General features: G+C 39.9%; 1 protein-coding gene across 39 annotated transcripts in view; it reads right to left on the reverse strand.

Moving 5' to 3' along the window:
* PLD1 (phospholipase D1) overlaps positions 1–26054 on the reverse strand; it is a 273635-nt gene that overhangs the window by 177527 nt on the left and 70054 nt on the right. For 28 of the 39 annotated variants that reach the window (XR_015161521.1, XR_015161559.1, XR_015161610.1 and 25 more), the window contains exons 2-3: positions 3141–3331; positions 2773–2900 (exon numbers count right to left, since the gene is read on the reverse strand). Coding sequence is in view for 34 of the 39 variants with exons in the window: in XM_086394261.1 (XP_086250387.1) it covers positions 2773–2900; positions 3141–3331 (319 nt within the window). In the remaining 5 variants the exon portion in view is untranslated. Of the gene's footprint in view, positions 1–2772; positions 2901–3121; positions 3332–10611; positions 10927–26054 lie in introns of those variants that run through there. The other 11 variants (XR_015161605.1, XM_086394460.1, XM_086394464.1 and 8 more) reach the window with 4 other exon arrangements.

Below are 26054 nucleotides of genomic sequence, written 5' to 3' on the forward strand. Positions count from 1 at the left end.
AAGGGACTGCCCATGAAGGTGTGATAAGAGGAGGGAAATCTGGACAGTAACCTAGGACTCAGGAGGGCACACTTCATTCTGAAGGGACAAAGGGTAGGACCAGGTGCTGGAGCAGGAAGGAGAGGGCCACTTAAAGAGGCTACCTTGGGTAGGGGGGAGGTGCCTTGGTCAAGGGATGCATCCAACCCAGAGTGAACTGGGTCTGGGCTATCCATAGCCGGAGCCCTGCCAGAGGACAAGGGCAAGGGAGTCTCGAGAGGCGGAGCAAAGGGAAGGAGGAGGAACAGGAGGGACACGTGGGAGACCTCCTGCTGGGGAGGGTGGGTAGTAGTGTCTGTCCTTAGGGGGCTGTCATGAGAGTGAACAGAGGAGCACCTACCATGAGCTGGCACACAGAACAGATTCAGTCATAGAAAGGTGTTATTTTTATTTACCTGGAATGACATTCAAACTACACGGAGTCAGTTCATATTTCCTAGTAAACTAAACACTAAGTAGGACAAGGAGGATCCTTAGCTTTTCCTACACAGACCAAGATTTAAAACAAAATGTGAAATCAATTAACTCTTGAGAGTCTCTTGGACTTCAAGGAGATCGAACCAGTCAATCCCAAAGGAAGTCAGTTCTGCATATTCATTGGAAGGACTGGTGCTGAAGCTGAAACTCCAATACTTTGGCCACCTGATGTGAAGAACTGACTCACTGGAAAAGACCCTGATGGGGGAAAGATTGAAGGCAGGAGGAGAGGGGATGACAGCAGATAAAATGGGTAGATGGCATCACCAATGCGATGGACATGAATTTGAGCAATTTCTGGGAGCTGGTGAAGGACAGGGAAGCCTGGCATGCTGCAGTCCATGGGGTCACAAAGAGTTGGACATGACTGAGTGACTGTATTGAACTGAAGTGTGAAATTAATATAATATTGGAAATCAATTATACTTAAAAAATTAGGATCCAAAATAAAAATTTTAATATATATAAAAAAAGAATAGAACTAAACTTATTTTACTAACAGAAAAGTATGAGCAAAGAGAAGTCCTGGTTTGGCGGCTTGAATATTTATCTTCATGAATAATGTTAGGAGATACGTAGTAATAATAATACACAGTATTATATAGTATATACTTGTATAATACAATATATTATATTCTGGTATTATACAATACCATATATTATTATTATTATTATTAAATAGCCACTCCTTTCTCCAAGGGATCTTCCCAACCCAGGGATTGAACACATTTCCTGCATTGCAGGCCAATTCTTTACCATCTGAGTCACCAGGGAAGTCCACATTATACAATACCATTTATTATTATTATTATTAAATCCTCATAACAAACCTATAAAATATGTACTATTATACCCATTATTCAGAGGAGGAAACTCAAACACAGAGATGTTAAGTAACTGGCTGGGGGTCACAATACAAAGACAGGAATTAAACCACATGGTTTGGCTCTGTAATCTGTGCATTTAACCTCCACATGTTATCACCTCTCAATCTAAATGCTGGTAGGTGATATAAGGCAAATCATCTTAGACACATTTCTTGGTAGGCTGTGTTCAGTGGTGTATCAAAGATAAGGACCCAGCTCATAGGAAGATGCTGAAGGAAAGCTGGACACCGAGGTGGCTGTAAACTAGAGGTTAGGATACGCACAGGTAGGTCAGGACAGAAAGTGAAAGTGAAGTCACTCAGTTGTATCTGACTCTTTGTGACCCCACGGACTGTTGCCTGCCAGGTGCTTCTATCCATGGGATTGTCCAGGCAAGAATACTGGAGTGAGTTGCCATTTCCTTCTCCAAAGGATCTTCCCGACCCAGGGCTTGAACCTGGGTCTCCCGCATTGCAAGGAGACTCTTTACCGTCTGAGCTACCAGGAAAAGCTCAGGTCAGAGCAACAGGCAAAACCACCAAAACGCAGGCAGCACAGGCCACCCTCCAGAGTCTGCCCCAGGCAGAAAGGTTATTCCCCACTTCCCCAGAGGCAGAAGTCAATAACAGCTTTATTCTGCCAGTCAGAGCTTAGCCGGAAGGGACAAAGGCCACCAGCCTGCAGCAATGTTCTCTACGCTCAGACCTAACAAGTGTGCAACCCAGTCAGGAATACAGCAAACACAACTACCCTAACAGCATCTCCTAGCCCAGTCCTCTTCAAGAGGTTCAGGTTTCCTTGTTGAAAACATTCTACTCCCAATGCCTTTCCAAAGCTTAAAGAGAAAGCACATGAATGAAGCTTAAGGGGTGGTGTAAGGAACAAGCCAGAGTGGCAGAGTACGTGCAAAGAAATCTCTCAGCACCACTTCCGGGCAAAGGCACTGACTGTGCAGCCTCCCAGATGTTTTCCTTTTGAGAGTCAGGTAGCATTATTATTTTCTTACTGAACAAGTATTAAGAAAGCTAAACTTTTCCTTGGTTTATAACTGGCATTCTAGGTGGAATAGCAATGCCCCCCGAGTCCACACTGAACAGAAAACTGGGGAGAGAGGAAGAGTAGGAAAGGCACTTTGCAGTGTATTATAGTTGTAAACTGTCTTAATTACCTTAAAAAAATTTTTTTTCCAGAATGGGGGAAGAGGCATACAAGAATAAAGGCTAAATGAGAAGGATGCAAAAATCTGAGGTAAAGAGGACTCAGAAGTCATAAACATAAAGACAAACTGAAAGTTAAAGACATAGTCATAGCCAGAAGGAAGGAAAATGAAAGTCAGTGTGTTAAGTCATAAATATTGATGAATACAAGTTGAGTCCATATACGCTCTGACCCGTTTTGTAGATGTAAAGCGCTCCACTTCCAGAACTTGAACTTTTATTGGGCAGCCGGAGAGATACGTCTGTATATTAGGCTCCTTAAATCCTTGAGTCTTATAAACAGCAGAGAAAGGGATATACACTAAAAAATAAAAAAGTAAATAAAATTGTCATAAGAATACAATGATACTAGCATCACTTGCCTGTTACAGGCATCTTTTTTAAGAATCATAATGTGCTACAAGAAGAAAACAGCTAGTGAAACTCAGCTCAGTGCTGTGACATCAGCAAGGATAATCAATCACTTGCTCGTTATTTCAAATCTGTGTTCTGCCAAGAAACCATGATAAACTTTCTACTCACTCAGATCATCAGTCTTTACCTTCCTGTGTCCTGGGATCGCTGGGAGACACATCGCAGTCCACCTCCTCTCCCTCAAAGTGGAGCTCTCGCGTATCCAGATTTTCTATCAAATTACTCATGTCAGCAGCGATTTTCTGCAGTGCAGAGGTATTTACTCTTGGCTCATTTTTCAGTGACATGTTGGCTTGAGACAGGGTAAAAGCAAAGGGGCTGGGAAAGAAGAAAAGAGTTACCAGACTTACTATTGTGGTCAAATTTTAAAAGAGAATGAAATAATGCTGTTTGCAGCGACATGGATGGACCTAGAGATTGTCATACTGAGTGAAGTAAGTCAGACAGAAAAAGGCAAATATCATATGATATTCCTTATATGTGGAATCTAAAAAAAATGGCACAAATGAACATATTTACAAAACAGAAATACAGCCACAGATACAGAAAAACTTATTGTTACCAAGGGAGAAAGGGGACAGGGAGGGATAAATTGGGAGATTGGGATTGACATATACACACTACGATACATAAAATAGATAAATAATGACGATCTATGGTATAGCACAGGGAACTCTACTCAATACTCTGTAATGACCTATATGGGGACTGAATCTGAAAATAAGAGTGGATATATGTATATGTATAACTGATTCACTTTGCTATACAGCAAAAACTAACACATCATTGTAAATCAACTATACTCCAATAGAAATTTATTTAAAACAAACAAACAAAAAAACCCTAAGCCCTATTCTAGTATTTGAATCCAGGCTTACATATAGCATATGGAAACAAGTCCACTAGCTCTATGTAAGCCCCAATTACCTCAAACAACCTTTAAATTTATTTTCCAGTTTAACATTTAAAGTATTCCTAGCTTGTAATTTAAATTGGAGTGAGATACTTAATTGTATACCAAGTAAGTAAGCAAGCAAGAAAAAGAAACACCACATTGAATAAGTGCCAGTATTATCTTTCATCCAATTTTATTAAATGTGGTTAGTAAGGAGAGACTCAAGATAGATGGATTTGGAAATCGTTTTCTCAGTGAAAAGGAATTGATTCTTGACTCTAACAAAAACATGAAAGAATATCATCAAAATAACTAACTTTAAATATTTTCTACAGAAAATTTAGGGTATTTTACAATAATTTCAATATACAGATTTTAAAAGTATTTTTATGTAGTATAACCTTTCTATCAATACATTTCCCCTATAGGTGATAGAGGGCTTCTAGGGTGGCTCAGACAGTAAAGAATTTGCCTGCAATGCAGGAGACCCAGGTTTGATCCCTGGGTCAGGAAGATCCCCTGGAGAAAAGAATGGCAATCCACTCCACTATTCTTGCCTGGAGAATTTCATGGACAGAGGAGCCTCGAGGTCTACAGTCCATGGAGTCACAAAGAGTCATCCCAAGCAGAGTGTCTTCTATTTTTTTGAGATATGAGGTTTGGCCCTGACTTTACATGAGTTGGAGAAGGCAATGGCACCCCACTCCAGTACTCTTGCCTGGAAAATCCCATGGACGGAGGAGCCTGGTAGGCTGCAGTCCATGGAGTTGCTAGGAGTCGGACACGACTGAGCAACTTCACTTTCACTTTTCACTTTCATGCATTGGAGAAGGAAATGGCAACCCACTCCAGTGTTCTTGCCTGGAGAATCCCAGGGACGGGGGAGCCTGGTGGGCTGCCGTCTCTGGGGTCGCACAGAGTTGGACACAACTGAAGCGACTTAGCAGCAGCAGCAGCAGTTACGTGAGTTACAGTGATATACGTGTCCTGGAAGGTAACCAATTAGTGTACCTTTTCTGAAAGATACCAGAAATGCAAGAATTACACTTCTCTCTTTTTAAGAAAACTGGTTCTATTTCATTCTGACATTTAATAACACAGGTCGTTGCACATCAGTACCTAGGGAAGAAGAGTTCATAGAGATTTTATTTTTCATTTAAAATACTGAGATTTCAGCTGTGAGTGCTGTTGTTGGAGTTGGGTGAAAAATCCATATTGGTTGTAATAAATCTCTCCAGACCAGACTCAAAAATAGGAGGGCTTCCATACCAGTAACTCCTCCACATATGTGCATTTATTACTGCAAATCACAAACATTTACTGAGTATCCACCACTTACTCATCGTGACATGGAGTGAATATGTAAAGATGAATAAGACTGGTCACCACCTACTCACTGTGAGATGGAGTGAGTGAATATGTAAAGATGAACAAGGCTGGTTCCTGGGAGGAAGGAGTTTCCAAAGCAGATGAGAGAAATAAGTTACATGGCCTCAAATCCATCCCTGGCCTCCCCCACAGTCTTGGCCTTCCTGAGAATGGCATGTGCTAAGTGGAAGACACTTAGGTGGATTCTCTCCTTCAGGAGCTATCAAGAAGTGTGGGGTGGGGAGCAGAGGAAGGCTTTGTGAAAAATGCTAAGATAGAGTCTTGGGCAGACTAGGGGAGCCCTTACTGTTACTCAGCAAGTCTCTAAAGCCTATACTATGTTTGGTAGAAAGAGAAATTGTATAAAAATACAAAGAAAGGGGTAGAGGAGGGAGGTTCTGATTTGACCAGATAAACAGACTCAATATGTCTAAGTCTGCTCCTCCATGTTGGCTGTAAGAAGCCTGGAGCCCACTAGTGGCTCACTGCTAGCAAAATTCAGGACTATCTTTGCCTCTATCACTTCCCTTCAACTTTCCCACTTCTAATTCATGTTACAATAATAGTTGATGTATACTGATTACTTACCATCACCTGGCTTGGTGATAATCTTTTATATACCTTATCATATTTATCATCAATAATAAATCTATGAAGGTCTGTTATTTCCACTTTGAAGAGGACAAGGGTTTGTCATTCTTTCTTTATTGACAAGGAAATATGGAGAAGCATGGAGAGATTGCATAATTTGATGATTACTTAGGACAATCTGTCCAAGGTCATATAACCAGTAAGAGATGGAGAAGGAATTTGAAACCAGGTCTCTCTGACCCAAAAGCTGATGTTCTTAACCATAGTCTTTATCTTTTGTATATTTTTTTGTAGATGCGTAAGTGCCCCTAAAATAGATGGAAGTTTTAGTAAAATCAGTGCCCTTGAGCAAGTCCCTTTAGAAGCTGACTCAAATGTAAAGAAAAATAAATGAATTCCTCTTGCATCCTTCAGCCATTTAAATTCAGGACCTTGGTTTCCTTCTCTATAAATTAAAGAGGTTGAGCCATTTCATCTCCAGGATTCCTTTAACAATAAAACCTTAAGTGTAAATAAAAGATGCTATAAATTGTTCAGTCTCCCTTATAATGTAATCCATTTAACCCTTCTCCCATTCCAAGAAATTAACTGAAGTAGTTTTTCATATGAATATGAGAAGTCAGTGCCTCTGGTCATAATTAAAACATTTAATTCCTTCCCTCTCAATTCAACAGGCGCCTATTAAATGCCAACAATGAGCCAGGGTTTGCTTTATTTAAAATACAAGGTAATGAAAAACTTAAGAGGAAATGAAACAAGGAAAAACAAGTAAGAAATTACATCATATCATTGCTACTTGTGAATCTGTCAAGACTTTAGGTATTTTCCATTGATTAAACAGTCTAATGGGTAACTTAGTTAACTTTCTCAGCACAGCAAAGGAAAATAAGGGTTGCTTCAAATGACTTTCCTTTTGGACAGTGTTAATATTAAAAGAATAAATGTTAATGTTAAAATGTTAATGTGTTAATGCTGTTAAAAATGCATGTTGAATTTAAGATACACAGAGAATAATTTACACATTGCAAGCTAATTGGGATAAATAGTACAGAGTTACTGGATCAGTCTAACAAAACATATCATGTTTCAGGTAAGGAAGAAAAACGGATATAAATCTGTGAAAAGTTTAAGAGTGAGAAAAGAAACAGAAAGGAGTCCTCTTACCTTTTATCCTCAAGTATTTACTATGCCCGCAGCACCATTTTAGCACAGTTATGTTATTTAGTACCCACAATGATCCTACCTGGTACTTATGATTAGCCTGAATAATTTGCATTCAAAATTTTGATTATTTAGTTAAATAATCTATCTAACCTTATTTCAGTCGTGTCAGTGTTGAATTTATAAAACAGATTTTTTCTGGCTCTGAAATCTTATGGACTTAGTTATAGAAGTTTGTAATTATTAATTTTATTTTATGGGCTTGAATGTCTATAAATTAGTCACTTATATAAGCTGAACTTCTGTAACAATAGATACTTTCTGCTTGAATCACCACCCCTCTAAGGGATCCCATTAGCTCCACTGTCCTTACAATTTTGGAAACATAACCTGATACTCTCCTCGACTTCATCTTATTCTTTATTTTTATGGTTTGTAATATTTTACAAGGTTCCATGGAAATGCAGCTGACCCAAAGGCTTTGTAGGTTTGTTCAGGCTTTTTTGAAGATCTCACCATTTAATACTGGAAAAAGAACCAAACTATCTGTCCATCACTGCCTTCACTTGAGTGCATGGCTGCTTTGTGTTGAGTTTTTGTCCAACAATTGTACTGCTGGTTTTATTCTTTAATATCAAGCTGCAAGGCCACTGACACTCCTATGCTGTCAAATCATAATTTATTATCCCATATTTTCTTTCATCTGAAATAATCTATAATGGTGGGTGAGCAGTTGTTATAGTTATAGCCTATTTTAACCAGCAACAGGATAAAGCCTTCAATGTGTACACTTGAGATAATGTAATTTATTTTGTTACCTCCTTATAAACATACTGCAAGATCATTATCTCTTTTGGTACCAAGTAGAGATGGAGCCCTTAGAGTGATAACAGCAGCTGTGTTTTATTTCTATTTGCGTCTGTATCCGGGAAGTAAATGGTTTTGCTTTTTTTTTTTCTGGTTTTAAATACTAGAATTAAACATCTTTGCAGGGAACATTTAATTATAATTACCTACACTTATCTAATGGTGAAATCAGAGAAATTTAGAGTTTTCTGATCTTTAATTTTCAACATGATCAGGAAGCAGAACATCAAAGAGAACAGATATTTTCCTTACCAGATTCGTGCATAAATATTGCCTTAGCTAAACTACAAGAATAATAATATTAACTACAACTATTAATGTTAAAATAAATATTAACATTAGCTAATATTGGCTGAATATGTACTACATGCCAGGCACTATACAAAAAGATGAATTGTATGCCCTCGGTGACTCCTCACAACAACCTTAGGAACCGAGTCCCATTGTCACTCCCATTTTTAAGATGAGAAATGGGCAGCTTGTCCAGGGGCACCTGGCTGGAAGTGATAGAGTTGGACTTGAACTTGCTTGGTCTGACTCCAAAGTCTAGCTCCTTAACCAGCCAGAAGTGGAACTGGGGAATGGCAGGATGGATGGACACTTGTACTCCTTACTTTGCACACTCTTAGAATAAAACAATGAAAAAAGGCATAGTAATAATAAAAATAAATCTCAACTTCTGTTTTGTGAAGATGATGGTGATTTACTTCCTGCTTCTCTTTCTAATTTAGAAAGTTGTCCCCATTTTTTTTTTCAATATGTGATGTTTGCTTACCAAGGAAAATAAATGCAGTGGATTTCTAAATCAAAAATCACAACAGATGAATATGAAGTGAATTATAATTAGATCATTTAAAACCAAATGGAGTCATGGGAATTTCTTGTTTTCCCATTTTTCATTTTGATAAAATTAATTGATAGGTCCCCATTGATTGGGAAGGTCCATAATCTGGAGAAGGAAATGGCAACCCACTCCAGTGTTCTTGCCTGGAGAATCCCAGGGACGAGGGAGCCTGGTGGGCTGCCGTCTATGGGGTCGCACAGAGTTGGACATGACTGAAGTGACTTAGCAGCAGCATAACCTCCCCAAACATATTATACAGCAAAGATCTGTACAAAATAATTTGATGCTCCCTGAAATGCAAAAATCATAAATGTGTTTTCAAGTACTAAACTCAATCTCTGGTGACACAGTAAGCCTTGGATAAAATTTTTTTGAGTTTAGCTGACTTTGAATAAACTAAATGGTATTATCATATTTTACATTCCAATTTATATACTTTGAGAAAATAACATCGGAAAAAAACCCCAACTCAATGTTTACTTAGATCTTTGAATTTTTTTGAGAACATCGGTTACACAAATATCACTGGAGGGTTTTTTGAACCTTGAACAGATAATTAAATGTCAGTGGTGTAGGGAATAGGTCAGATGACCTAAATTCAGTCTTCCCTTATTATCAGTGTAATCTGGGCAACTAACAGCCTCCATGGGTTCTCCTCTGTAAAATGCAAACAGGACAGACTTGCTATTACTTACATGGTCCCCAGAGATGGAAGTTTATTTCCCAAACACTATCCTCCTTTTGAGCTTCATATCTACTCTGGTCTTGAAGCCTCCAGAGCCCAGAAGTTTCCCATTTATTCATCCTTCTTTCTTGGTTTCATACTAAGAGTTTTCATTTTGATGAAATTAATTGGCAGATCCATACTACATAATCCCCCCCGCCAAACATTTTACACAGCAAGGATTTGTACAAAATGATTTGATGCTCCCTGCAATGCAAAAATCATAAATGTGTTTTCAAGTACTAAACTCAAACTCCAGTGACATCATAGTAAGCCTTGGATAAATATCTGGCCTAACACTGACTGCTTTTCTCCCTTGAGGTATCAAGATTGGAGACAATGATGCCAAAACATCTCACTCCCTGTGTCCACAGAACAGAAATTGGAAACCACGTTCTCTTTTCTTTTTCCCTAGCTAAAAACAAAAATGAATCTACAATTACAAAAGCAAGTTTTAGCAGGAAAATAATTTCTCAGTTCCCATAATTTTTCCCTAAATCCTTTGACCTCTTTGATGGCCTCTGTTCTCTGCCTCAGGCTTTCTCAGTCATTTCTTTTGACACGTTCTAGGATTAAATATTACCCTCTTTGCAGTGATATCAGCTTTTTTCTAGTTCATTTCTGTCATATCTTTGAGTTTAAATAGATATTTCATTTCCAGAGCCAAATACAAGTGTTAAGAGAAACCAATGTCTATTTCAAATATGAGTGAATAGGAAAATATTATCAGTCATGTATTGAGCACCTATTCTGAGCCAAGGGCTTCCCTGGTGGCTCAGTGGTAAAGAACCAATCTGTGAATGCCAAAGACACAGGTTTCAGCCCTAGGTTGGGAAGATCCCCTGGGGAAGGAAAAGACAACCCACACTAGTAATTTTGCCTGGGAAATCCCATGCACAGAAGATTCTGGTGGGCTACAGTCCATGGGGTCACAAAAGAGTGGGATACGACTTAGTGCCTAAATAACAACAACTCTAAGCCACGCACTAAAGGCACATTACATGAATCACTTATCCTCAAAAAATCTCATTTAGAATCAAAGACATGGAGCTATAACAGCTTACTGAGGGTGCACGATGTGAATGGTGGGGGTGGCCCCTGGCCTCTGCCTCTAGCTCACTAGAGATGCTCATCACCACCACTCTTACCTCTTCTCCTAATGCCACCAGTCATCTTGACTTCCTCCTGGCTAAGGGCAGGGCTTCCACACAGCCTCCATGGTGCAACCCCGCAGGACTTATCACAGCTCCAGCATTCTGGCTCCACCCACCACTGGCTAGACTGACAGAAGGCCTGCTTCATTCTGAGGCTTCTGAGGAGGCACAGTACCAGGGGCTGGAACCTGGCTTCCTCGGAATTTGTGCATGTGTGCTGGGGGAGGCAGGGAGAGGGGGCAAAGGGGCAATGGGGGACCAAGCCACAGAGTCTGTGAGAATGGAAGATGTACTCCACTCCCCTCTCCTCGCCTGACTGTGCTGAGCACACTGCTACTGAACAGCCAACGTGGAAACTCTCCTATGCGACCAAACCACTGGCCAACTTTCGTGAAGCTGTGGCCAGCCAAGGAATGTACCACCTTTGACACTTGGCTGCCTCTCTTCTCTTTCCCTCTCTCTCTCGCTGCTCTCGGATTCTATTATCCAGGAAACTTGGCTTCAGATAGTGTTAGAACCAGTATGAACCACTGAACCATCTCCTCTCTTGCAGAAATTCATTTTACACTGAAGTTAAAAGTAACAATAAAAAGTAAACTCGAATGGTGCTTACCATGTGCCAGGCAGTGATACAGGCGTTTTGCATGCACTAATTCAATCTACCCTCACAACAGCCCTATGGAGACGGTTCTATTCTAATATCCTTTTATATAGACAAGGAAACTGAGGACACAGACAGCTTAAGTGACTTGCTCAGGGTCACACAGCAATCTGATGGGAGTCAGCTGCCTGGTTTGCTCTGACTTTGCCTTACTAACCTGGACTTTAGTACTTAGTTTCCTCATGTAAAAACTGAAATTAACAAGCAACTCTCTATATCTAGGACTTTACAGCAAGTACATTATTATAAGGAAAACTCCTCTTTCAGCACCACTAAATGTCAGAGAAAAGAACACATTCTAAGGAACCCCAACCAGGAAATTAAAACCTAGCCCAAATGCAAAGGGTATTCAGGTGATGATTCTGAGTCAATATCTAAATAAGATTTGTTCCTGCCTCTATAAGTCACAATGTACATATCAACGTTTGTATTGAAGAGAAAACGTAAGAGGGGCCCTCCTGACTCCAAAGATTGTTAATAAGCTTACTAGATATGATGAGTGAGAGACTTGGTACAGCCAATAAACTGACTTAAATCCAGTAAGGATCCCAAAGGAAACATTCTTGTTTATAAAAAGAAAGGTAACTAACATTGCTATAAACTGTGGTCAGACTTCTAAAAATAATATCCTTCAATGTTAAATGAATACTCAAGTTTTTATGGTCAAGAATAGAATATGCAAGCATTGTGATGGGTCTTCAGGAGAGGAAGCTAACTGCACATAAATTTATAGAAACATACTCCATTCTGGCTGATAAATTATGTTAAATGATATTAACATAAACATTTTTCTTACAAAGGGAGATTAAGAACACCAATGATTCGGTGAGTGAGCAACAGATGAACAAGATAAACATTTTTCCACGGTAGAGTTAATCTCTATTAAAATCACTTTAAGACAAAATTTCTTTCACTGGCTCAGAACAGTAAACATTTTTTTTTTAATGAGCACAATGTTGTTTTTGATGATACATACTGACCAAAAAACTATAGATATTAACTCAAGAGTTTTCATATAATCATTCATTCTATTTTTGTTGCTTCTTTTTCTTAAAACTGTTCTGTGTATCTTATGATGGCAGTGCTGTTTAACTGAAGAAACTATGTTCTCACATATAGACTTGATCATTAAAATTCTGTCCAGCTGTCTAAAAGGCTACGATTCCTTTTTTTCACTTCCCTCCAAAGAATTGGCAAACAACCTCCATTAGTGTGAGTCAGCACGGAAAGCATTTTCACTGATAACCCATGAATTTCACCCATGAAAAGAATGAAGTTGGCGAACACACATGTATAAACTCCTCTAGACATTCTACAGCACTAACGAGCTCTCAAACTTTTGTCTTGACCAGTGGTAAACACAGCAAAATCTCAATTCTTTAATCTTCTATATACTTACAAAAATATTTGTTGAGACAGCAGAGTACCTTGGAAAGTATGTGATTTTTGAGTCAAATAGCTTGAATTCTAATTCTCCTTAGGCTGAAAAACAAGGTATTTATGTCTCTTTGAAGTTTCCATTGCCTAGTGTGTAAAGGGGAGATAATACTACTAAAGTAAGGAATTACAAGAATTAAATGATGTGAGTAGCTCAGAGCTCAGGCCATAGTAAATGCTGAAACAATGTTAGTTCCTTCTATGCCCTTAGGTATTCTAAGAGCTACAAGTCTTCTGTCCAAACTCCATATATCAATTCTTGAACTCAGTTCCCTCATTAGTAAAGGAATTAGCAGCTAGAGTTGTATTCTGGGAATGGTCTGTTTGCCACTAAGAACAACATAGAAAGTACTTCAATTGTCTGAAAACAAAATGGATTAAGCTAATGCAGGTGCCCATTTCCCACTACAAACATGGAACTGCTGAATAAATTGATCAATTTTTAAAAATACTTAGTCAAGGATAAAAACAGAGGCAGCAGCACCAAAAACAATAATGAGAAAAAGCTTCCAGTTTCCAAAGGTGAAGAAATAAAGTCAGATGGGTATCCTGGAACTGAGGCTGAAAAGGCCCAAAGGGTTTTGATCATAGATAAAGGGTCTGAGATAACTTTTCTGTCTCCGTGTGACTGTAAGGAGACATGATCCTAGGACTATGGGAGGCAGGGACCTAGAAGTGAGACTCCTACAAAAATGCAGAGCCTCAAAGAGCTGCACAATCTGTTTAAATGAGACTAGAAGAAGCATACCCAGCAGTTCTGAAAAGGAACCGCATGAAACTGTGGAAACTACAAAATAAGAAATTTCATATAAAAGTCATTCAGGATCACAACTTCTAGCTTCTAGTAATACAGGTGTAGCTCTATTAGGTCAGCCATCCCACAGAAGATGATTCTAAATTCTGGACAAAACGTAAAACATAAGTGACTAAAAAACAACTGAAAGCAAGCAGAAACTGGAAAGGGATCAACACAGGGAAGAAACCGAAGGCACTATTTTTGTCCCAGGACACACCTAATTCACGCCAAGTGGGATGACTAAAACTCAGACAGAAGATCCATAATTGTACTGGCTCAAGAACCAGGAAACAGTTTTAATGGCAATTACAACAGTTTAAAAGTAAATTGGGAAACTGTGGAAAGGAGAGAGCCACACAAAGGGAGCACCCAGTTCTGCTTAGGCCAACCCTTGACCCATGTATTCAAGAGTACACTCCAAAGAACTCAGATAGTACTAAAATGACTTCAGTAGAGATTTCTGCTACTCCTCACCACAGGAAATATGGAGCGTGAAGTATGACTCCAACCAAGTTAACTGCCTCCTAAAACAAACAAACTCTTTGCAAAGAACATAACTAAATCCAGAGTCTATAATATAATCAATTACAATATCATCTAAACTTATTTGACAAAGAAGAAACAGGAAAATGTGATCCATTCTGAAGAGAAAAGTATATCAATGGAGGCCCATCCTGAGATGTAGAAATTAACTGACAATGATTTTAAGGCAAATATCATAACATGTACTAGGATGTCAAGGAAAATGTGTTTTTGATGAATGAACAAGTAGAAAATTTCAGCAAAAAAAAAAAGCCCAGTGGATGGGCTTAACATCAAAATGGCAATGACAGAATCAGTGAACTTGAAGACTGAGTCATCAAAATTATTCAAAGTGAAGAACAGAAAAAGTGGTAGAAAGATTTCTAAAAAAATGAACAGAGCCTCAGTGACCTACATGATACCAAAAGACCTAACAATTATGTAATTTGAGTCCCAGGAGGTCAGGCCAGAGAGAAAATGAGACACATACACAAAGCTTTGAAATAATGACTAAAAAAATTTATCAAATTTTGGAAAAGACAGAATGGATAGTTGGGTTATATTTTAAATAAGATATCAATACTATACAGCAAAGGAAATAAATGTATCAGCACAAAGTTTGGTGAAAAAAAAGTCAGCTTACAGTTTGTATTTAGAATTAAAAAACAAAACAATCCTGTATGTTGTCTATTAACATAAATGTATGTAGAAGTATGATGTAAAAAGCAATCAAGTAAATAACTATATGACAACTTTAGAAGCATGGTTGCCTTTATGGAGAAAGGGTGGGTATCCTCTATGCGAATAATCAGAGGTATAAAGAGGACTTAATATATCAGTGACATTTTCTTTCAATCTGGATGTTATAGGTATATAGGGTTTTTCCCCTAAACATTCCTATTTTTAAATACTTCATTTAAAGCAAACAATTGGAAAAAAACAACTGCCAAATGTGACACTTTACTAATATCCTTAATTCAATTATAGTTAATGACTTTTGCATTCCTTACAAAAAAAAATTCACTCTTCTTTATAAATTCAGCCAATAGGTGTGACCCACTAACAGGGCAATATGCAAGATATTTTAAACTGCTTCACCCTCTGGAAAGCATATTTGTAGACTTCAACCTGATTTCCCTTAGAGTCAACAGTTATCATCTACGGTTCTTGGTCATACTTGGGGATTAATTCAAAAAACAGTAAAAATATGAAGTTAAATAGGCCCATATGGAACTGAAAGTAAACTTGACCTCTTTTGAGACAACTAAACTAACTCTCAAAACAGGGCCTTGATGCTCCATGGCTCTTGTCTATAAAGTTGGGGTGTCCACTATTAATGGTAATGATGTTCGGGTAAGGGAAAAAGTCATCAAAACTGAAGTTCTGTTTGAGTTTTTCTTTCTGGAGGAGCTATTAAAATTGCTTTGATTAAACTTTTAAAACAAGAAAGCTTTGATAAACTCATTTGAAAATTTCCCCTCCTTAGCACTGGGTACCTAAATTAGGAAGTTCCTTCCTTTATTTTAGGAATCCAAGCTTTAAAATACAGTGAAACTCGTTTCACAAATTCTTCAAAAATATACAAGCACAGGTAATAATAATTATTAAAATTATGACCAACAGCCTTCTCCTTCTTTTAACACATTCTTCTAGACCTGATCTCATTTGAACTCCAGAAGCCTAGACAGGAGGCATTACTGTCATCTCCACAGCTGAGGTGAGTGAGCTGAGACTCTGCCTGGTCTCTCAGTTACAGTGTGCATGGGCCAGGGCTTAAATATGAGTCCCAGTGAAATGACAGAGAACAGCTATTTCAGACTGAAAAGAGATACAGAGGAGCCTTCCTACTAGGGAAACACCTGAGTCCCTGGCCCAGTTACCACCTGGATTCTAGCTGAGAGGCAGCATAGTAGAGTCAAATGAACACCTAAATTTGAATGTCCATGCCACCACTTACAAGCTGTGTGAACCTATGTGAGTAACTTATCTTCTTTGTGCTTTAATTTCCCATCTATAAAGTGGGGAGAGTAGTAATGCCTACCGCATTGGATTGTTGTGAGGATTAAGTCAGTCAACATGTTGCTCAGCTGGTAAAGAATCTGCCTGCAATGCGGGAGACCTGGGTTTGATCTTCCCTGGGTCGGGAAGATCCCCCCAAAAAGGGAACAGCTACCCACTCCAGTATGCTGACCTGGAGAATTCCATGGACTGTATAGTCCATGGGGTTGCAAAGAGTCAGACACAACTGAGTGACTTTCACTTTCACTTTTTTCATAAAATACTAAAAATAATATCTGGACCAAATTTGTGCTAGATACATGCAAGCTGCTGTTATTAAAAACTGGCCTTCTTACTTTTTTCACATAAAACAAGGTGAATAATGAAGTCAAGAACTGAGGATACAATCTTTGGACTGATGAAACCAGTGGATACAAACCCTGGTCAGTGACTTCTAGCACACATGAGAATCTAGTAGTTCTAGTAATTACCATTCTAGTAATGGTAATCATTTGGCTTCACATCCTTTGATGCACTGAGAAGAAGACAGAAGCTCAAGATCCCACAGAGAAGGCAGAAGAAAGACTAGAACTGAGGCCTCTTTCATGCCCCACATGCTAACACAAGTCTGTTTCTGGGCCAGATTCATTCCATATAATGCATCTGTGAACCATGTCCAAATGTGTAAGGAGTATGACCAGACAGGCAGGATAAGTTGCTATTGTCTCAGCTGCAGGCAGACTCTGTTCAGTACATGTGGACTGACTGCCCGCTTCACAGGGAAAGAACTAGTTTGGTCTTTGCTCAAGAAATAGCTGCTCTTATGAATGTCACTAAGGAACAGAGCTATTCTAATGACACCTAATTCTGCGACACCCCTGAGAAGCACATGGATTGCATTAATGCTAACAAGAAATGGCAGACAAAGATAGGCTGCCAAACCTCAGCGAATTGGAGAGAGTCAGTATGTGTCAGCCAGACTGGCAAGCCATCTTGCTTTCCAGGCGTGCCTCTTTGTGGGTTTCTCAAGCGACTCAGGATGATATAATTCACTCAACATGTATTTATGGAGCAACCACAATATGCTGAGCACCATGATGTGTGCTGGGGAAGCAAAATGACCTCCCATAATTGACTTCACTGTGAAAAGCACACTCTCATTACTCTCCACCTCACCTGTGTATTTACCTCCTTCACTGTTAAACCCCCCGAATAATGCCCTTCCTTCCGTATCTGCTATCTCCCATCTGTGCTTCTTTCCAACCCTCCTCTCATCACTCGATTAATCAAGTCTCTTATCAACCTCTCTTGTTTACTGTTTTATCCTATTGCTGTTTAAAATATTCACAAGCACCTCAATTACATATATGTTCCACTCAATTTCTCTCGCTGTGACTTGAGTCAAGTTTTTGAAGGATTTCTGTTACCCCGCTCAGCTAGGCTAAACCACACATGTTTCATGCTCTCTGACCTCTCAGCCTTCCAACAGGCTGCTCCCTCTGGAGTCTGCCTTACTGCAATTTCCTTCTTCGTCTAATTAACTCTTGTCACTCATTCTTTGTCCCAGGAGCCACCTCCTTCAGGAAACCTCCCTGTCCTTGCAGGCTGGTTCAGATGACTCTCCTCAGTGCTTCTACCACATCTAGATGAGTCCACTGAGAACATTTTCCACTTTGCCTTTGTCTCTATTCTTATCTCACTTCACCTTTCTGTTGCTTGACGCCCTCCTGAAGAGTCTCTTCTCTTGGCTTTCACATTCCCACACTCTTCTAGTTTTCTTTCTCTGTCTTCAGCCACTGAGATGAAATCTTCTTGGAGGCTGTTCTTCATCTGCTCAACTCTTACATGTTGGTAGTATTCAGGGTCCCACGATCTTCCTTTCAGAGTCTCCTCACCTCTCAGGGGTGGTTTCATTCATGGCAATACTTGGTGACAATACATACTCCTGTTTCCTTTCTTTGGTGTTTTTATGGCTCCCAGGTGATACCATCGTTGAACACATTCCTTCCACTTGCCCTCTGTCTCTTCTGGAAGACTGGGAGCTCCCTGAACAAGAAGCCATCTCTGTATTCCCAGACACTGGTGTCTACTGGGCTTGTGGTAAATCCTTCCAGCCTTATTCTTTTTCCTAAGCTTCAGATATATATACCCAACCACCTGTGAATGTCCCACTTGGGTGAACTTGATATTCTCCAAATAGAATCGTCATCTTCCAAATCCCAAAACATTTCCTCGTTCTGGGCTTCCTTCCTGAATGAACTGGGAACATCATCTACGCAGCTGCATAAACCACATCCTGGAATTCATCTGCAGCCATACTCTTTCCCTAACGCTCTCTATCCAAACAATAAGTCCTGTTAAATTCTAAATATATCTTCAGTCTAACCACTATATTTTGTCTCCATAATCATGACAGGTTTCAGGAAATGAAAAAAAGTACAGTGTAGTTGGGCATAGGGTTAAGTGCAGGTGATGCTAAGGCATTTACATTTTATCTCAAAGTCTCCATCCGCCACCTCTCACTTCCCACTCTCGATGCTGGAGTCCTGGAGCTAAAAAGTATTCAATGACAATAATTTTGAGCTGTTCAAAATGGGATTTTGTAGGATAAGTAACATTATTTTCAATTGGTTATCTTTTTTACTCCCCAACTAACCAATGTGGTTTCCCAAATAAAAAAGATACTGGGCTAAACAGAATACTGGCGCTGCTCTCTTTATAAAGTTACTGTAGACAATAGCGATTTCCACATAAGTCTCAGGGACGTAAAGTAGTGCCTTTGCGGAACCATCAGAGCTCAGTTCTGCCACCTTTGAGAAACGACGCAATATTTAAGGTAAACAAGTTAAACTGGATGCGTATGAGGGTGAGGGTTAGGGGAAAGAAGGATAGTAGAGATGAGAAACAGGCTGGATCTAATGACTCACAGGCACAGCTGACACATGATCAATTCATCATTAAAATAGCACTAATATAAAGTTAATAAAAAGCCATAGAGTAATCAGGAAGTGCCTTAAGTTAGTAGTTTCCAAGAGTTCCTTGTTATGCCACCTATATCTGCCCCAAACTATAAGCATTAACCAAATTTGTTAAAGGTACGGTAATATGGAGGCGGGGTGAACACACCCAGTAGAAAGAGAAAAGAAAAATGTACTAGTAAAAATTTACAAAAACAACACTGAAAACTTCTGAATTGTACACTTTAAATAAGTGAAAATTATGGCTTGTAAATTATATCCCTAAGAAGCTGTTTTTAATAAAATCTGCCAAGACAGGAATAATAAGTAGAGTTGTAAAAATCAATCAACACATAGCAATACTCAAAGAAAGAACAAGTAATTTTCCTTGACCTTACAGAATAACCAGCAACAAAAGTCATTTTTATATTTCTTGTAACAAAAATAGGCAAACTACTACTTATAACCAAAAAAAAAAAAAAAAAGGGTGAAAAGATATTGTCAAAACACTTAAAGAAAGCAATCTGTCAATTCCTACTTTGAATATTGCTTTAATTTCACTGTTTTCACTACCAGAAGACTCTGCTCAGTGAGATTATTATGTTTTCACAAACACAATAATCACATCCAGAAGTTTCTGCCAAACTAGTATCCATGAAATTATAATATGCATCACAAAGAGAACTATTACAAGCTCAGAAAAGGCATGCAAGTGTCAATGACTAGGGAAACAATTCGATAAAGACAAGACAAATTCTCAGGTCATTTGCTTTTCAAGACGGGGTTTGAAAGAAAGGCACGAAAGATAAATGAAAAGTGGCAACACTCAGCTCCTTGTACGCACACTTGCTGGGTGCTTTTTGGGAAAGAGGCAGGGTGTAATGTTTTTAGTCTCTCTCAGAAAGACAAGTTCGTTCATGCAAAGACAGAAGGTAGGTACCACGCATGGCTGAGTCTCTTTGCTGTACACCTGAACTGTCACAGCATTGTTAATCAGCGATGCTCCAATACAAAGTAAAAAGTTTAAAAATTAATAAAATACAATAAAAGGCAGATACCAAAGTGGAAGGTAGGTGTATGCTCAGAATATGATCCACTGGAATAGAAATTAACTAGGCCTATCCTCTGATCTCACTCAGTTTCAGCTGATCAAGCAGAACAGTCCAGATGATATAAAACAAAACAAAAACCTACCCTTCAATTTTTATCCTCAGAGATAACTTGCTCAAACCCAAGGAACCAAACATAACTCACTTTGGGTTTTAAGTTAAAACATGTTGAATCCACTGTGACTCAGCACACAGGTGTCACTTAAAGGTGCCTGAAACCAGACTAGCTTTAATATGGAACACAAGAGACGGCCAATGAATCAGGCACAGAATTAGGCAGGAAGAGCACTGGCCTCAGAGTCAAAGTTTTAGATACAATCTCAACTCTGGGAACTCTCCAAAAACTGAATTCAATATCTGTTGAAAGAGTTGCTTTTGAATTTTTACACAGCTGCATACCAGGCATATAGTAGATGCTCAATAAATGTCTTCTGAATTATCACTATAGAGAGCTAACATTGAGCAAGCACTAAGGACTTCATATGCATGATATCATTTAATCATTACAATAATCCTATAAAGTAGACTTTCATACTACTTGCATATCACAAATTCAGAAATTGAAGTTTAGAGAGGTTAGTAATGTGCCCATGTGACTCAGCTGCTGAGTGTCAGAAAGTGGACTGCAGGGCCAAAGCTGTTAACGTGCATTTATGCACTACTGCCTCTCTGAACTCGGCTGGGCATTGGCCAAAGTAATCATAGTCATTAACGAACATATGAGGCTCCTCCGATTTAATGTTTGTTTTATGGCTTGCTTTTTGCCACCACCTGTCTTCCTAGGAGCATTAACCTTGGGATCCTCGTTAACTCAAAACCCTGAATGGTCCGCTGAATGTAACCATCACCCTGAAACTTGCTGGAAATGCAGAATCTTAGCCATATCCCAGAAACAGAATCCATGTTTTAACAAGACACTCAATGATTCAGAGGGACCTCAGTTTGACAGACACTGATTTAGACTAGCTCCAAAATGATATTAAGGCATGTTATGACAGGAGGAAAGTAGGCCTGAGAAGGAAAATACAATAGAAATGTTATAGTCAGTGAGAACAAAACCAGCTTGCTACAGCTGTGTCAGGACCTTTATTCACCTAGATAATGGCACACAGATATTTATAAAGGACCTAGCAAAATTGACTTAGCAGCAGCAGCAGCAAAATGCCTAGAGAATTGATGAGACAACAGCTGAATCTATAGGGAGTATACCTATAGTCTCCTACCCTCTTAAAATCGCCAAGCCTGTGCTTTTAGAAGAACATATCATGTGGCAAATAAAAATACACAAAGACTGGCAAATACTGAATCTCTCATCAGGCTAAGGGCAGAGCTGTGCTATGGACTGATAAAACTCAAGACCTGGATGATAGATATTACCACTCGATCACAATCCAAGAGTCAGTTCTTAACAAGGTAACTTTATCCTTTTGAATATTAACACATTTTTTAAGCACAACACTAACATCAACTTAAATTTGAGCTTAAAAATCTTGATTTAAATTTGAGCTATTTCAATATGGCTTCTGGCTTTCTTTTCAAAACACACACCTACATTTCTAGACAGAAAGTGGCCTATATTTTTGGCCAAGAAGTATAAGACAGCACCTCTTCTCTCATGAGAGAGATGAGTTGTGTTGTGCTGACTCAGAATCTAAAGAAGCATCTGAAGGAGCTAATTTTTACTCACTATTTCTTACTCACTTAAACAGAGTTATAAAACCCCAGTAGCTCCACATAACTAAAAGTCACGCACATGACTAAAAGTTGTCTTAGTAGGAAGTGAGATATACAGGTCACTTTTGTCTTTATTCCCACTTTTAAAAGAAAAAAACTACAGTCCTTTCCTAGCCGCAATTCTATGCTTCCCAGCACCAAATGTGCCCCACACAGGTGGAAATCCATTCTCTTCTTCAGTTCTATGCTCTCAGTCATTTGAAATCTACTAGGCAGTTTCTTCTCTTTCAAACTTTCAACTATATATTCTTGACAATTTCTACTTCCTCCTGTCTTCATCTAGGGAGAACTAGAACTATCAGAATGGATTTCTTGCTAAGTAACCATCCAGATATCTCCTGGAAGGCTTCCTTTCACCAGTGTATCTGAAAAAAGAACTGCTTTTAATACTCAACTCTTAATTCTGTTACTGTAAAGAATTGTCCTCTGAATTCAGAGATTCTATACCAACTATCAAATAAGTCAGGGTTTTACAATAAAGACAAAGAGAGGATTTGGGCATGCTCAAAGTCAGAGGGCAAGCTGGAAGCAGAGCAAAGTTTAGAGCAGTGCAGTCAGTCCTAAGGATTCTGATTCAGAGTTGAGTCCAGAGACTATAGAAACAGGAAGACATGTACTAACACCAAGAAGCATTGAAGGTGTAACCCACAGGCCTGAGTCAGTCAACGATGGGGTGTTTAGAGGCCTGAGGGGTCCCATGAGAGAATCAAATATACAAGAGTTTCCTACAAGAGACCCAAATTCCCAGTCTCAATGAGGCCAGCAATGGACCATACTGAAAACCAGCTACAACTGTGCTAACCCAACCTCATTGCCAGTGGCACTGTTCATAAATCCACCCACTTTGGAGCATAATTTAGTACTATGTTTGTAGAGTCACAAAATATTTATGGTCTTTGATCTGGTAACCACATGTTAAAAATACAGAGAAAGGGACATACAGAAAGCGGTTCACTGCTAAGGACAAACGCAGACATCTGCGTTTACGTTTAAACACTCACAGGTACAGACAGTGGTTGCCCAGGTTAGCAGCCGTTTTGTGCAAAAGCCCTGGGGATCTGGGATGAACCAACTTCACTTCAGGGCTCCTGAGGAGGAAGTAACAAGAATGGTGGGAACACATGCCACAGTCAGCAGAGTCGGTCTGAATCAGTTCTCCCTTCTACAGACAGCAGTGAAAGGGAAAGCGTTAGTGGCTCAGTCATGTCCGACTCTTTGTGACCCCACAGACTGTAGCCTCGGAGAAGGCCATCGCACCCCACTCCAGTACTCTTGCCTGGAAAATCCCATGGACAGAGGAGCCTGGTAGGCTGCAGTCCACGGTGTCGCTAAGAGTCGGACATGACTGAGCGACTTCACTTTCACTTTTCACTTTCATGCATTGGAGAAGGAAATGGCAACCCACTCTAGTGTTCTTGCCTAGAGAATCCCAGGGACAGGGAAGCCTAGTGGGCTGCCGTCTATGGGGTCGTACAGAGTCAGACACGACTGAAGCGACTTGGTAGCAGCAGCAGCAGCAGACGGTAGCCTGCCAGGCTCCTCTGTCCATGGGATTCTCCAGGTAAGAATACTGGAGTGGGTTGCCATGCCCTCCTCCAGGGGATCTTCCCAACCCGGGGACTGAAACCACATCTCTTACGTCTCCTGCATTGGCAGGTGGGTTCATTACCACTGGTGCTGCCTGGGAAGCTCAGTACCCAGAGAAGCAGCCAACAATTCCAGCTTGCTGATCGGTCTACACTTGGACCTGACTGAGGCCACAGAACAACAAAGGCAAACCACGGATACTCAGAGAATAGGGACCAGGTTGAAGAAATCTGAAAACACGACATTATAAGGAAGCGTTGAAACAAGCTGGAGTTTTTAAACTGAACAGAAATGAGAATGCGGGTATCAGCATACATTTCCTCTGTGGTTTCAGCGGACAGAACTGGAACACAAGGGTGGATATTCTAGAGAAGCTCCTGTCACATCCACATAAAGGAGAACTTTCTAACACTTTGAGCTCTCTAGGAGTGAAAGAGTCCTGGTGAACGGAGAGCTTCCTAAAATAGGAAGTGCTCCATCAGTGCCTGGATGGCACCATGTCAGCTGGCTCCAGAAAAGCCTCCTTCTTGGTCTCAGAGGCTGCAAACCCAGGCCAGACTTCTGGGGACCACCCTGAGCGGAAGTGGCCCCCTCAGCCTCCACCAGCTTGGGCTCCACTGTTTAGGAAAAAGCTAGCACAAAACCATGGAGCTGGCAAAAAGCAAAGGGAGAAGAAGATGGATTCACTCGGGTTCCAGCATTGTAGCAACTCACATGGGAAATAAAGATGCAGTTTAGATGAAAACTGACAGACTTGAGCTCGGGCGGCAAGAGGCTGTGCCAGGGCCTGACCTGCTAAATGTTCTGGTTCAAACCTAATGAGTCCATTTAAGGTGCAGGACAGTTTTACAAATGATAGCAAAGCCTTGGTGAGATCCACATTCTTTCCTTCAGATGTAGGCCTTCTCGCCCCAGTTACATACCTTAAGTTAAGCCTCTATCCATGCTTTAGGGAATAATTTTTATCCATAGTCTACGAAAACCTGCTAAGATCCCAGAGTAAAACAGATGCGTAACTTTGGACTGTAACTTATCAACATTTATGAACCCTGGTTTAAGCTTATTGTGAACTTTGTGATTCAACTACATCGTCAATGTTGCAATCATTTCATCTAAATGTCTCTGATGAAAGGTGGTGGGTGTTAACCTTTTGCAGCAAACAAGTGCCTTGTTTACATCAGGTGATTAGTGGATACTTCTACCAGGTGAAGTAACCGACCTGCTGAAGGGCCTCAGTCTTACTCCCCAGATGATGCTACTTTGGGTCCAAGAGAAGCCATAGGCTATGGCTCAGTCCTCTGTTAGTCAAGGTTTACCTAAACTTGTTTTGTCAAAAACATTTCTTATAATTGAAAACTCTGTAAAACCAGGTATAGTTAGGAATTCACATAAGATCAAAATTCTCTCTTCCACAGTGTTGAGCAACTACCATGAGTCAGGTGGTAGAATGGAGTTTAGGAGCACAAAGGTTAACAGCTCTCATCAGAAGCTCACAGTCCAGGGGAGGAGACAGGCTTTTAAGAGCTAATTCTCAGAGTGTGAGAAGTGCACTAGGAGCTCAGAGGAGGAGTTGCTCAGCCTGAGGTATGGGGAAGGTTACTGCTGGAAAGGCACACTGGCAAGGAATCTCGAAGGCTGGGTAGGAGTTCACTGAGCATGTGTGTATGCATGCTCCGTCATTTTAGTTGTGTCCAACTCTTTGCGACCTTATGGACTGTAGTCTGCCGTGCTCCTCTGTCCATGGGATTCTTCAGGCAAGAATACCGGGGTGGGTTGCCATGCCCTCCCTCCAGGGGATCTTCCTGACCCAGGGATCGAACCCAGATCTTCTGCACCAAGGTGGATTCTTTACCACTGAGCCGCCAGGGAAGCCCTCACTGAGCATAGAAGAGAAAACATTCCAAGAAAAATGAACAGTGATAGTATGTTGGACTACCTAACCTAAAGAACAATAACATTATCCTTGCGTGTGTGAGCAGCAGAGTGAGGCAGGGTGAGGGCCATGACAATTGTTTTCAGATATCTGGGGCACAATCTGATTAGGTGTTTGCTTCTCCATGTAGAAGGTATTATAAGAATTGGAAAGCAGGGTGCCTAAGAGATTGTACATTTCAGTTTAACATATACAAGAATATTCTTTAAAGAAGGACTATTAACAAAGAAACTGGCTGTCTGGAGTAGACAAGTTTACTTCATAATTATCTAGTTTTGGAGTCACTTTGGGTTCTAATTGTAGCTTAGCTCATGGTAAGTACTTAATAACCAGTGGCTATCCATAATGTGAGATGGAGAACTCATCTTCACACTGTGAGTATCCACACAAAACCAAGCTATCATATCTGGCTATGTCTAACACTTGGGGTGTCAGTCTAGGTAGACTAGAGACCATCAAGCTCCCTCCCAGGTCCTAGCCTGGGACTCTTATTTGAATGTCTCTGCCCATTTCTGATCTGGCAATATTCCCTCAGCTCATCAGGAAAAACACTAAAGAAATGTCCATTCATAACCTGCTATCTATAAATGTTAGCTCTTGTTACTATGGTTATTATTTCCTCAATATAGTCCTTCTAGTAATCTTATCCCTGGCTTTTATTCCTGTGAGAGTGGGTGTATGTGTTTAATGGTATGCAAATATT

Source organism: Bos grunniens, chromosome 1 (assembly GCF_055505025.1).
Source record: "Bos grunniens cultivar Pamir isolate PY7600 chromosome 1, Bosgru_T2T1.0, whole genome shotgun sequence".
Taxonomy (NCBI): domain Eukaryota; kingdom Metazoa; phylum Chordata; class Mammalia; order Artiodactyla; family Bovidae; genus Bos; species Bos grunniens.